General features: G+C 35.8%; 1 protein-coding gene across 1 annotated transcript; it reads left to right on the plus strand.

Annotated features, from left to right (window-relative positions):
• The first annotated feature begins 3,508 nt into the window (after nt 1-3,508).
• Nucleotides 3,509-4,414, plus strand: LOC124268569. Its single transcript, XM_046703562.1, has one exon. It carries the CDS (start codon nt 3,521-3,523, stop codon nt 4,307-4,309), a length of 789 nt encoding a protein of 262 aa, XP_046559518.1. The 5' UTR covers nt 3,509-3,520; the 3' UTR covers nt 4,310-4,414.
• The last annotated feature ends 11,091 nt before the right edge of the window (nt 4,415-15,505 follow it).

The following is a 15,505-nucleotide window of genomic DNA, read 5'->3' on the forward strand; positions in this document are numbered from 1 at the left end:
CATACATGATTATTATGAAAGTAATTCTTATAGGTCCTTGTTAATATAGTTGCATTTGTTAAATAACTTAATTTTGTTTAGGAAATATTTTTATTTCAATGATTTCTTCAATGAAAAATATAATATTTTCGGCTGCAATGTATTCGAAGCGAATCCTCCTTTGTCACGATGCATTGTGGTATGTTCGTAATAAAAATAAATTCGTACGTATTTATCACATTTAATTCAACCATAAACTGGCTTGATCTTGAATTTGTGTTCGATTATAATTAGTACGACATTGATATGATTACGAATGTCGATAGGGATTAAAGGGAAAATGTAGACTTGTAGGGCTGCATGAAGATCTAGTAGAAAATCATGGATGAATAATGATTATCGGCGTAACACTTTCAGTCATCATCAATTATTTTTTAAAAGTTATGGATTTACACCATTATGAAGAAACTGGCAAATGTTACAATATTGAAGTTGTTGACAAATGTAGACATTGAGGCTTTATTTTTGAAAAATCGTATCCCCTAATAATCACATGTGCATATTATTGTAAATAGTATTTAGTTTTAAACATTTTAAGAAAATAATATGAATAGTCTGATCTCTTTTTGTAATCAATTATCATGTAAACATTATAATAATAAGTATTATTATTATTAATATAAAGAATAATTAATCATGTACATAAATAGATCACATCACGTACATGAATATGTATCTTAAGCTTTTTTTGAGTAGATGTGTACAATTTCAATTGTTTTCAATTGTACATGATTTAGAAAGGTTTGATTTTGACGGTTTGATTTTTTTGTGCAGGTTGTTTGTGAAGACCATTTTGAGCCAGACTGTTTCGAGTATGATCTCCAGGCAAGAGTTTTAGGGGTAGAGCCACATCTGAAACTGAAGGGAGATGCAGTCCCTACTCTCTTTGTTCATAGAAAGAGACAGGGAGAAGAGAAGAGAGATGAGAGAAGGGATCGCCTGATAGAAAGGAAAAGAAAGCAGGTAACTCAAATAGGCTTAAAAACACAGACATTTTTCACTGTAAATTTATAATGATCTACCCCTAAGCTTTTTAAATAAAGGTACGTATGTGAGTTGACATCTGTATGACTTAATATGTTGATCAGTGACTAGAATGTAGGTTACAAAATATAGCAAGGGTGATTATATCAGATTCAGTGGAATATATCATAACTTTCTGGGGTTGCATACTTACTTAATTCTTTTCTCTTTGAGGTTATCAGCAGTGTCATCAGCTCTTCAGCCACCACGAAAAGCAGGAAGTCTAAGGTACTTAATTTTTTAATTGTTCATTAGTATTATGGAAACCATGCCTCCTTGTTTGCCTTGATAGCATCATTTACAAACAGTGCCCTGGTAAAGTAACATATATTTCTTTTCAACAAACAGGAATTTGTCTCCCTGATAAATATAGAACACATTTAGAGAAGTGCCTCAAAATAAGACTGAGAATGAATTCATTAGACTCTTATGAGAATTTGTTATGTATTTTTCAATCATCGGAAGTCTTCATACAAAAAAACACTCTTATAACATTCATAAACACAGCCCAAACATCTTACTTTAAAAGCCAGCAGTGTATTCTTGTATATGAAAAACATTATGCATAGCAAATAAGTTCTTGACACATGTATTTCAGAAGAAATCATCAGATCATGCACCCAAGAAGAGAGGTTTGAATTCCAACCATGGCAACATTGAAGTTTGCTCTGTTGTAAGTATTTGTACTTGTTAAGCATCTTCTGAATTCAAGGAAAAAATGTGACTGTCTAAAATGGTTCATTTTCATTTTCAGTTTAATGTCTTGAATATATAGAGAATCTCGCCAAAGAGTTGTTTGATATGAAATATATGAACACAATTTTATTAAAGGTACCAATATCGGAGGATAATTTTGCTGTAATCAAGGAGTTTTGATATATTTGATATCAGAAGACATGATGGTGACATTTTATTTATCAGCCAAAATCATTCTTAATCAGTTATCAGTAAAAAAAATGAACATATATGAACACAAAACTGTCATTAGGCTTCCTGAGCATTACTGTCATAGCATTGTCAGCTGTATTCTTAGTGATGTCAAAGTATTATGACAATTCAATTGTTGTGATATCTACAACGAAGATATCGCAAAGCGATGTCTACTGTGGGAGCCAGTTTTATAATAATAATGAGAATATTTATAACATGCCATTTCCAGGCTAGATATCCTGCTCAAAGCTTATACTCCAATCATTGTTAACCCGGGTAATCCATGCTGCCTGTTAGGCACTAGAAGGTTAATAGTCTCACGACTTGTTTCACCGGGTACCCATTTTCTGCTGGGTGATTAGAGGCAAGTTTGAACAAACTCACTTGCCTAATAATTATGTGTCTTTTGAGAAATTCTAACATGTTTTTAACAATTTGTTTTTAGAGTATTGGCGTGCAGACTGAAGACTGGTGTGTTGATTGCGGCCACACAAATCATCACCGCTGCAGTGGTCCTGAGGCATCTCCCTTGACCACCTTGCTGGATCATGCCTACTGTGCACTGTCAGAGCAAAAGGAAGAGGTTCACTCCACACCTGATATTGATATTTCTGATATATCTCAGGATTCTGAATCATTTGACAGTGTTGTTGATGATTTGAATAAATCAACAGTTCTGAGCGAATCATTTTCTTTGCATGTTTCAAGTGTTAGAAGTGAATCATCATTGTACCAACCATCAAGTGATGCTGAATCACAAAGTGAAAATGAAGAAGAATCTGAAATAGACCCTATTTCAAATATCCTCTCTCAAGATAAATATATAGTGTTTTCCGATGCACTTGATGAAATTTTGTACCGTATTCCTTGTAAATACTGCTCATGTCCTGTTGATGAAATCAAGAAATCTTTTTTTGGTAGCATGATCACAGCCAAAATATATTGTACAGGGGGTCATGAGGTTTTGTATTGGAGGTCGCAGCCACTTTTGAATGATCATGTGTCTGCTGGGAATGTGATGCTATCTGCCAGTATATTGTTCACTGGACAGACATACAAACATGTTGCTGATGTTGCTTCGTTGATGAATCTAACATTTGTTGGTAAAAGTACCTTTTATGACACTCAAATTGATTATCTATTGCCTGTTATTGAAGATTTTTGGAAGGCAGAACAAACATCCGTGCTGTCAACACTACAAGACTCAACAGTTCAAGTGTCAGGTGATGGGTGATGTGGTTCACCAGGGTATAGTGCTAGATACTGCAACTACACCATGATGGATCACAGCTCACTCAAGATTCTTGACTTTGAGGTTGTAGAGGTGACAGAAGCAAAAAGTTCTTGTGGTATGGAAAAAATTGGATTTGAAAGGGTGCTTGACAGGTTGATTGGATGCACAGAGTCTGAGTCAGGAATGCATGTTTCAATATCTGATGTGTCCACTGACCGGCATGTATCTGTAAGAAAGCTTATGCGTGAAAAGTATGCTCCTATGCACATTAATCACCAATTTGATGCTTATCACATGGCAAATAGTTTGCGCAAGAAGTTGAAAGATAAATGTCGTTACAAAAAGTATTCAGCCCTTGCTCCATGGGTGCAATCAATATGTAATCATCTTTTTTGGTGTGCGGCTTCATGTATGGGAGATGCTGACCTACTTGTTGCCCGATGGGAATCCCTGCGCTACCACATTGTCAATATTCATCAGTGGGGTGGGCCAGGATTGGTAACATCATGTTGTCATGATGTTCTTACAGAAGATCAAGTTGCAAGGAAGAAGTGGCTGACTCTGGACTCTCCTGCCCATCGAGTTCTAGAAGAAATCATGATGAACCGGAAATTTCTGGAGGACATCAGAAGACTAAGCAAATTTTTGCACACAGGTCGTTTAGAGGTATACCACTCCCTCCTCAACAAGTATTGCCCCAAGAGACAGGACTTCGATAAGAAACAGATGACAGGAAGAACCCAGCTGGCTGTCCTCGATCATAACAAGCATACCATTGTTGATACACAAGCTTTGTCATCTTCTCTTGAGGAAAGCTCTTCTGATGCTGTAACGTTCATCAATCCAGATGGAGTTAGAGTTGTTTACAGTAAGCATTGTAGTGACTGGGTAATCAAACCAATTTCAGAGCTCAAGAGTTATCCCTACCTCAAAGACATGATAATGGAAGTTCTGAAGCGTCACAAAAATCAAGAAAAGGGAGAAGTGAAGGCTGAAGCAAAGGCGCGTAACATTGCGAAGAAACCAAAGCCAAGTAAAGAAATACTTTTGAAGAGACACATATCAAGATTGAGTAAATGCTAAACTATGCTGAATATTGTTGAAGTTGTTGAGTGATATTGTACTCAGGTGTGATGAGTATGGAAAGACATTTGTTGAATGTTCGTTCATCTGATATTATTGTACTCAGTGTGAATACTGTGATGAGTATGGAAAGACATTTGTTGAATGTTCATCTGATATTATTGTACTCAGGTGTGATGTGTATGGAAAGACATTTGTTGAATGTTCATCTGATATTATTGTACTCAGTGTGAATACTGTGATGTGTATGGAAAGACATTTGTTGAGTATTCATCTGATATTATTGTACTCAAGTTTGATCAGTATTGTGATAGGAATAACTAATGACCCCAGCAATTTGCTTGATAAACATGATTGAAGGACATTTGTTGAGTGTTCAGTAGACATAATTGTAATGATAGTTTGATAAGTATTGTCAGATGTGTAATTTGTTCAGTGTTCATCTGATATTATTGTACTCAAGTTTGATGAGTATTGTGATAGGAATAACTAATGACCCCTGCAATTTGCTTGATAAACATGATTGAAGGACATTTGTTGCGTGATCAACTGATAATATTGTACTCAGTTTAGTGAGTATTGTCAGATATGTAATTTGTTGAGTGTTCAGCTTTTATATTATTGTACTCAGTGTGATGTATGGAAAGACATTTGTTGAGTGTTCCCCTGATAATATACTACAGTTTATATTATGATATCATCATATCAATGTTATTGAAAAACTGATACTTAGAATTAACATCTAATTTTTGTAGTTGTCAGTTATCCATTATTTAATAAATACCATTCATTTACACACAAAAAACGCAACTATCTACTTCCATCCAACCACAATATATTTGGATAAAATCATTGCTCCTGAATTTCAGGAATCAGGAACTCAATATCCCGTTCATATCACTCGTGGAGATGCATGGCTTCATTAACTTCTTTAAAGCCCGTGTATTGTTGTCCTGGGAAGTTCTCTCTAATTTGTCTGATGACACAAGCAGGTATCACCTTCCTCACCCCTTTACCAAGTTTCTGCCCACTATGAGCCCATGACATAAAGTTCCTATATGCCATAAGCCTTGACTGTCTGAAATAGGTAACAGGTGTGCCTCATTATTGTTGAAAAGAATTTACTCATTCACCTAGAAATTTAGATTTAGAATAGAGGCCTCTCTCTCACTCGCTTGAAAACATAAATTCTTATCCAAATTGTTTTTCAAAATCTTTCAGTTGTTTATACTGTATACATCATTATGTTCTTTATCTTATTCAAAACTGTTGGTTTCCATGTTGCACACCTATTTATCAGTGCAACTAGGTAATGATAAACATAAACGTTTGTTTCATGTTTTTATATGTAAGAAATTGCTTTGCATAACTGTCACAGGAATATATAATTAGATGACAGCAAATGTTGATGAAAAAGTGATGTTATGAAATATCCATACTGTAGATATAGAAGCATTTTAGATGGTGAAAAGAGAGAATGAATTATTGCATTTCATCTACGGGTTGTATTTCAGTATGACTATCTAAGCACCAATAATATGTCAACAGAGAAATAAAGATTATTGATGTTCAGTTGTGATTTTGTTTTTCAAACATTCATTATCGAATTAATATCTAATAAAGGTATCACCTAATTTTTAATGTTATTTTACTGGGTAAGAAAAATGATTAAAAATATATGAATAATATTCCATGATGTTTTAAGTATTATGTGCTCCATATTGTGAAAAAACATCACATCGGGCATGGATTTGAGCATAATTACCCATTTTAAAAAAATATATACAATTACAATTATGCCATGGGAAAACACTTATTACAATACGATTTACTGTCATTTGTCACAATTTCTACAGAAATTGATAATTTAAAAATTCACAATTGGAAAATATGGAAATTTACCAAAGTGTATGTAAAAATATTTGAAAGACAAAACTTTCTATTTCATCTGAATATCAGTTTATGACAAGCTCTCAAAACCTCTTTTGGAAAATACCATGTAAGACGTGAGGGGATTATCACTGGAAAACATGCCGGTTGGTGAGAACATCAGGAGCTCGTCCACCCATTCCCTTGAACATCATGAATTGGATATAGCTCATAAGTAGCACCGGTAGTGAAAGACATATGGTGGAAAAATCACAGTGATCGGTAATGCAAGAAATACCGATAATCCTATCATGGAGGTATGGTATTTCCTGGCAACATCGACACTCCATTGCCGTTGGCATTGCCTCGCACTTCTCGCACTCACACCATGTCGTATTTCTGGTACGATTATAATCAGCGGAATCGGTCTCAGAATCGCTTTCACTGGATCGATTATCAAGCGTTCTGCTTTCTCCCTCCTCAAACTGCGGTTCAAACATATACGGTCGTAAGTTAAACTCCATTGCTGCTAGTGCTAGGCTGCTAGTACAAATTTAGAACTGGGTTTCACTTTCAATAAGATAATGTATTACGTTGAAAAGCGCGCAGCGCAAACATACCGTAAATTCAGTTGAATAATGACAACTCCATGGCACAATGATGTACGGAGATTACAATCTAAACTCCTTACACCGATTTCTTGTGGTGTGTCGATGACGTCACATTTTCAGAAAAAAATGGCAGCTCCCATGTCGATCCAAGACAGACGTTCATATGCGATGTAACTACTTAACCCGTTGACCGAATAAATTATAATTTGGTGAGAATTTGTTTTATTACTCGATCTTTTGCAGGATTAAATTTGAAAACTCATTGGAATATTCCTTTAAATTCACAAAATAGCGTATTTTTGTTATTTTTTGGTTTCAAACCGAAACCGGTTTCATAAAGAGGTTGCGGAAGAGTTTTGTACTGTAGTACAAGATTTGCTTGACGTCACACTGTAATGACGTCACTGCCTTGGTAACCGACGTCATGATGCATGTCAGTTGTCATCGCCTCGTACAGCCTCCTACAGTAAACTACTCCGTAGCACCCCGTTTCTTGGTTTGCAGTTGCTTCATTCGGCTAACATCACTGGTGGAAACATTGCGTTTATGTTTTTTCGACGGATATAATGTCTCAGTTCGACTCACAATTAAACAGCGACACGGCAACGTTCGCACTGTTTACATTCCCAAAATGCATTTAAGTTGTAGAATGAATGAATTCACGTGTTTGTTATGAATGAAAAAATAGTTACGTCAGAATGTGACCTAATTGAGAGGTCATCGGTTATCCAATCAAATCGTTATAATCTCAGGTCAAGTCGTTACGACACAGGTCAACGCGATACGACACTCGTGTGACGTACAAGATTAGTATGCAACTACCCATACGTTGACCACGTGGGTAATAAATTCAGGTATCCAATTCTCATATTAGTAACGTAAACTCTGGTAGTCTGGTGCAAGTGAAAGACAATTTGATTGACTGTTTGGGTTTGATGACTTTTGCCTGATTGCTAATAGAAGTAAACCCTGGACAAGTCTTATTGACTTAAGGCCAATGATAACTATTTATGTTAGCTAAAACCTGTTCCAAAGTTTGCAAATCATTCATACACTTTTATCATTTACTACATGTACCAGTGGCCCAAGCAAGTATGATGATCTTTCTCTGAAGTGTCATAATTAAGCACGAGCATCTCCCCTTGTGGACAGAGTGAGCGAGTGAGTTTAGTTTTACACCATTTTAAGCAATATTACCGGAATAACATGGTGGGGACACCAGAAAAAACAGGCTTCACACATTGTACCCATGTGGGGAATCGAACAGTATCCGGCATGACGAGTGAATGCTTACACCACTAGGCTACCCCACCACCATCCCCTTGTGAAGGGGGAGACTGCAGGGTCCATGTGCATGTTCTGGGTGTGTTGGGGGTTGGTTGTAAGTTGTAGTTCCAAAGCCATTCTATTTCTGGCAGGTTCTTTTTCAATGCTGATCTTATTTCTGACAACTCATGAAAACATTTATATTTCATGATTCCCTGTTATTACAGAAAGTATATTTTGATCAATGTTGATTTTCTTCTGATGGAAAATACAGAAGAGAATGTATGAAAGTGTGTCATTAATCATACAGAAATATCAACTATTTCATGTATTAACACTGTTATGTAAATTTGGATCATTTGTTACCAAACTGTATTGGCAGGTATTCACTGCTTGTTCTCACAATGTGTATTAATCTGATACAAAAGAAGAGTTTTTACACTTGTAAAAAGGTATGTGAATGAGATTATATGCTTTCTGTTGCTAGTACCTGTTTAATTAATGTTTGCGACTTGCAAGATGACACTCACTCACTACTGTCCTTTGTTGACAGGAATTTATTATTTTATTTTTACTTATTGTTAATCTATAACTTGTTTTAGTCACGATATGGCTGAAATATTTCCAAAGTGACTTTAAATTTTAACTCACTCACTTGCAAGATGGTGTTTCATTATAGGTACACTATGGGGCTTATCCTTTTAACAAATATTGGTAAAAGAAAGAATTTATTACAAAACATGAAAGGTTTGCATGTGTGTTGAGAGCATACTTTCAGTTTCATGTTCATTCTGTGTATTGTTTCAATGAATTGTTACTGGTGCATGGTGTATTTCTTCTTAGTAAGGGAAGTAGTGAGAGGTACAAGACATTTATATAAGAAACATTCCTATAGTAGAGACTGAAACAGTATTGATTGTACATTGTCTTTGAATGATGCTGCAGGGAATAGTATACTTGATAATCTACAACTGATATTTGCTTCTCCAGTTTACATAAAGAATTATTACCATTGTGGTGTTGTTAAAAACCTGAATGTTTTTGGTCAAATGTAAACTGATGGAAATGTTGTTTCTCAATTCAGAGATGTTCATTTGTCTTAACTCACAGGTTTTAGAGAAAGCATTCCACAACATAAAAATAAATATCCCTTAGCTGAAAGTGTTTGATGCTTTTATTACTTACATCAAGGGCATGTAATTAAGGAAACTTTAGTTCCCTAATGCCAGCTCACAATGTGTCAACGTATTCTCAGAGAGAGAAGTAGGTGGTGTGGTAAAATGGGGTTTAACGTCATACTTAAGAATATTTCCCTCATATGACGTATGTATGCGTGGCTGCTTGTACTAGCCAAGACTGAAGCTGGTTTTATGGTGTTAGCTCACTGGGATACCCCACTCAGACACACTGTACTGACTCCAAGCCGACCAGTCCTTGTAATGCTGAGCACCAAGCAAGAGCTAACAAGTACCATAATTCAGACATGGGGTAATTGTAATTTGTAATTGTAATTGAATGTAATTAATTACAAAAATCTATGTAATTGCATGTAATTTGTAATTGAAAGTTTAAAATGTAATTTGTAATTGTAATTTAATTAATTAAAATCTCAATGTAATTGAATTTTTCAATTACTTTTTCAATTACATCAAATTACATCTCACTGTTTTATTTTGGTGGTCATCAGGCAACCCTTGCAATTATATTCTGTACAATAAGGAGGACAAAGGAGTGTTTTTCAATAAGATGCTTGTTGTCGGTATATACTCTAGCAGGTGTTAAGTTTTGAAAGAGATTTGAATGTCTAAGCCTTTGTAACTATCACCATCTGCACATTTGTGAAACAAAGGGAATCAGTAACGCATGACTGAATGTAGGTTGGTATTTGAGGAAATGGGGGATTAACAGTACTATTAGTCAAGTTCCTATCAAAATGGCCTCTTTGTTTATTTCTCATAGGATATGATATTCAAAATCTTACTGACCTGTAGTCTATTTTTATAATCATGAAAGGTAATAAGCCATAAATCCAAGTTGACAAATCCTTTAGTATGTTAATGTGGATTATGTCAGATAGAGAGACCGGCTGATTATATATTGTAATGTAGGCATGTAATGATGTCATGATACAGTACACCTAAAGTAACAGTGGTGGACAAAGTGTTTTTTGCAACAAGAGATGATAGAGGTGTGTATTTGATAATAAGCCCAAAGAAATATGCAAAATACAAATTTGATCAAATAGTGTACATTGTAGATATAATCTAACTTTGCATTTCACTTTTTGATGACAAAAATATGAATTGGATTTAGTGACCACTGTTTACCAACATCGATATCTTGTTGATTAAAGGAATACAGAAATATATTTGTTTTGTTTTTGTTTTGTTTTTTTAACAAAGTAATTTGTAATTGTAATTAATTACATTGGTAATGTAATTGTAATTTAATTAATTACATTTTAATTTAAGGTGTATTTGTAATTGTAATTGAGGAAAATCAATGTAATTGTAATTTAATTAATTACATTTCAAAGTAATTGAACCCATGTCTGCCATAATTTGACGTCTTTTGGTATGATGCGGACGGGGATCGAACCAACGACCTTCCACTCTCCAGGCAGACGCCCTAACCATTACTTCACGGAGGTGGTGCAGAGAGAAAAGCAAAGGGGACTATGGAGTAGATAAAAATATTGAAAAGTAATCTCAGAAACCCTCACGTTTATGATGCTGAAACAGAGAAATAATCTGTAGCAACACAATGAATACTGTTTATATTCTAGTTTTCGTTTTCCTGGTGTTGAAGAGGTGTATTCTTGTGATGAGAGGTTACAGACGGATGGGGTGGTCAGGCTTCTACATTTGGTGTATAGAGTGTCAATGTGCCCCAGCATTGGGTATTGAAAGTTCACTGATTTTATCACTTGGTTGCCCTGACTTACTTACCACCCTTTTACAGTTTGAATATTGCATCTAACAATGACAAAAACAGCAACACTTTAAGCTCACTTGGCTTTTTAGTTTCAGCTCATCTGACTTATAGCAAAGCGTGCCAATGTCATGGCCTACATTTGGTCCAGGCATCTATAAGTATCTCCTTTTTGTTAAGCTGAGTTTTCTTCACCCTCAATAATCTTCAGGGTATACATTACGATCACTCTCCACTATACCCTGGATGCATCGACGGCTTGGCCCGATGATGTTTATTACCTCCCTTGGCTGGCTTTTTATCCAATCAGGTGTCGACGCTGGGAAGTAGAGTGAACCAATCACAACTCACTTTCGCTTCTTAAATCATCTAACCATTAATCTTAGGAACACAATTGATGCAGAGGTACCCTGAAAGAGGTAGAAGGAGTTCCATTAGATATTTTTTTAAAGTTTCAGGTCTGTGAATTTGTATGCATGATTTTCCCCAAAATCTGAGTGGCACCGCGAACAAACCTTCGCGACTGAGACCGCTATCTTTGTTGACACTGGCAAGCTCGGATTTAGCGGCGGCTTAGCTGATTGGTTACTGTGAGAATGCGGAGCCAGCAAAGGGAGGTAATATAATTATCGGGTCAAGCCGTGGATGCATCCAGGGTATAGTGGAGAGTGATCGTAACGTTTACCCTGGAGATTATCGAGAATGAGTTTTCTTAAACTATTTTGAAATTGAGTTTTCATAGGTGAGCCATATTTAGAAAAACAACATTTTGATTGCCATGTTGTTCAAAATGTATTGAAAAGTTAAATATTCAAAGCAAAATTTTAGAATCCTTTGTTAAGAATGCTATAGTAAGTAAACAACATGCTGTATCAATTTTCTTTGATCTTGAGAAAGCTTATGATACGACCTGGCAGCATGGCATTTTGAGGGATTTACATGACATTGGTTTGAGAGGCCGTTTGCCTCTTTTTATATCACGGTTTTTAAAAGACAGACAATTTCAAGTCGGAGTGGGTTCAACCCTGTCTGATCATTACAATCAGGATCAGGGTGTCCCTCAAGGCAGTATTTTGTCTGTCACTTTATTTAGTATCAAGATCAACAGTTTATCCAAGGTTTTAAACGATTCCATCGATGGGTCACTTTTTGTGGATGATTTTAATATTTCTTGTCGTGGTAAAAATATGCATACTATTGAACGGCAATTGCAGTTGTGTTTAAATAAAATAAATAAATGGTGTCTTGAAAACGGTTTTAAATTTTCCAAGTCCAAAACTAATTGTCTACACTTTTGTAGAAAATATAAGCCGCATAAAGATCCAGAACTATCTTTAAATGGCACTCCCATCAAAGTTGTTAAGGAGGCCAGATTCTTAGGTCTAATTTTCGACTCCCATTTAACTTTTTTGCCGCATATTAAATCACTTAAAGCCAAATGCCTGAAGGCACTCGATTTGTTGAAAGTTGTTTCCAACTCAAAGTGGGGAGGGGATCAAGCTACCCTCCTCCACCTATATCGATCATTGGTCTGCTCGAAACTTGATTATGGCTCTATCGTATATGGTGGAGCCTGCAAAAGCAACCTAAAACTACTTGATTCTGTCCACCACCAAGGCCTAAGACTTTGTCTTGGGTCCTTTAGAACCTCTCCTATTGATAGTCTATATGTTGAAGCAGATGAGCCTTCTCTTACACAACGTCGTATAAAATTTTCTTTACAATACATTACTAAACTATATTCTAGCGAGTCTAACCCTGCATTTAACTGTGTTTTCAATCCCCTCTATGAGGATTTATACAACAAAAAGCCTTCTCTTGTTCCGCCTCTTGGGCACAGAATTAAGCCGTTCATTTCTGCTGCCGGCATTGAGCTGGAAAATATAGCTCCTTCCCGTCTTCTTTTCTTCTCCTCCTTGGCAACTGGTGAGGCCTGAAGTTGACCTAACTCTGACAAAGTAACTAATGAATTACAATATAAACAAGAATATAATCAATTAAAGAATAAATATAATACTTACAAATCCTTATTTACAGATGGGTCCAAGGATGGTGGCGCGGTGGCATGTGCCACTGTCATTGGATCCCGAACAATATCTTCTCGACTACCAAATAACAGCTCTATTTTCACAGCAGAAGCTAACGCCATATTAACAGCTCTTAAATATATTAATAAACATCGTAAATATAAGCAATACATCATCTTTTCCGATTCTGTTTCTTGTCTTCAGGCTATTAAAAATCTTTTTTGTAAACATCCACTTTTATTAGGAATTATTTAATTGTATAATGAGCTTGCTACTGGCCAATGCGACATCGTCTTTTGTTGGTTACCCAGCCACCTTGGCATTTCTGGAAACACCATGGCTGATCTTGCTGCTAAGGCAGCACTCAACAAATCTGTGACACCACTTCTTATTCCATACTCTGATTACAAAGCTAGCATTAGAACTTACATCCGTGATCTGATGCAGAAGAAGTGGGACACCCAAGTAGGTATTAATAAATTACATGCAATAAAACCCTACATTGGTTACACCTACTTGGGTTGTCAGTCCAGATTTGAAGAGGTCATTATGCGGCGATGTCGCATTGGCCATACAAGGTATACCAATGAATATTTGCTTAAAGGCGAAGATCCTCCGTTTTGCATCCCTTGTGATGACTGCATTGAATATTCCATCACAAGGGATAACTATTTCAAAGTACACACTATGAAGGATCTTTTTAATAAAGTTAGTTCTCATTTAATTATTGCATTTTCAAAAGAATTAGATTTGTTATGTGATTTGTAAATAGATATATATTTTATTATTGGTAGTTTGAATTAGTACCTGAGATTGTTAGTGGCTGTATCCTCGAAGGGGGTTGAAGTATTGTAAAATTATTGTCCTCCTGAGAGGGTACGTAAGTCCCAAAACATTTAGTCAATTTAAGTGTACCAGGTTTTTAATCGTAGAATATGTGTGCTTTTAATTTATTGCTAGATTTCTCTTCTGTCGCCAATGGCTGAAGGGATGGTGTAAATCTAACTAGGGTCCATGCAGGTAGCAAAGGTACTGTAAGTAGTCCCCATGGTCCCTAGTATGGTGATCTACCTTCAGTTGTTGGCGATTTATAGCCCATTTTTACATTGTATTGTCTTCTTTAATTGGAATATTTTAGCTTTGTTCGCTAGTTTTATATTGATATCTGTGATTATCTAGTATTTCTGCTGTCCTTCGTCGGCAGGTTTTTATAATATCTATATATATTCTATTTCAATGTCAAATGTTCTCGTCACGATATGGCTGAAATATTGCCGATGTGACGTTAAATATTAACTCACTCACTCACTCAAAGCAAAATTATCCACCAGATGTCCAAAACATTGTCTCTCAAAACATTCATTTGTTTTAGAAATACTAGACATCTGATTTTTTCTTCATTGCCTAAAATATCACTGAAAACTGAAATTCTTATCAGACAGTGGGTCTCACTTCTGATGTTATGGTTCACAAGAATTAGATTTGGTGGTAGTAGTAGGACCTGTTACTTGACTTCTCGGAGGTCTAAATACACCATGTGGTCTCCCTAAGGTTAGTGTTTAACTGAATATGTGAACCTGGTCTCCTTAGGCTTGAATTCAATTACTGGTATATATGCATTTATTGGTGTAATCAAAAGCAAGTTCAAATGATTCACAGCGAGCGGGTGAGCGCACTGGTGCAAGCCTGGCACCTTAAACTCACTAAGGGCACTCACTACATGTTGATGAAAATCCTGAAGAATATCATTCCATATCCGAGGAACGGTTCCGCAGCGTTGCTGGATGGTTCGGTTGACATTGCAAACATTCCATTTTCTTCCAGAGGCGTTCAGTAGGTGACAAATCAAAGCATGGACAACTACTATCCCTAATGCTGGTCTTTAAATATATACCATCTGGTCCCCCTAATGCTGGTCTTTAAATATATATACCATCTGTTCCCCCTAATGCTGGTCTTTAAATATATATACCATCTGTTCCCCCTAATGCTGGTCTTTAAATATATATACCATCTGGTCCCCTAATGCTGGTCTTTAAATATATACCATCTGGTCCCCCTAATGCTTGTTTTTAAATATATATATATATATATATATATATATATATATATATATATACCATCTGGACTCCCTAATGCTTGTTTTTAATATATTTATATATACCATCTGGTCCCCCTAATGCTGATTTTTAAATATATCTATACCATCTGGTCCCCCTAATGCTGGTGTTATGTATGTATGAAAATTAAGGAGACCGAAAAACATGAATATATCATCTGTTTTATACAGTTTCTTAAGATGATATAGAGTTGCAATGCACAATAAAACTTAAACTTAAAAAAGTTATTGTACAACAGAATATACACATGGTGTCCCTAATGCTGGTTTTTACATACGGTCTCTCTGTTGCTGGTTCCATATATATATATATACACACACACACATATACATATCTCTCCCTCTATATATAGACAATGTCGACCTTTGGGCG

Source organism: Haliotis rubra, unplaced genomic scaffold, assembly GCF_003918875.1.
Source record: "Haliotis rubra isolate DU_JTF1 unplaced genomic scaffold, ASM391887v1 Scf139, whole genome shotgun sequence".
NCBI classification, from domain to species: domain Eukaryota; kingdom Metazoa; phylum Mollusca; class Gastropoda; order Lepetellida; family Haliotidae; genus Haliotis; species Haliotis rubra.

Excerpts from the sequence above, each read along its gene's own strand:
- LOC124268569 (XM_046703562.1), top strand. The coding sequence starts at position 3,521 with ATGGCAAATAGTTTGCGCAAGAAGTTGAAAGATAAATGTCGTTACAAA.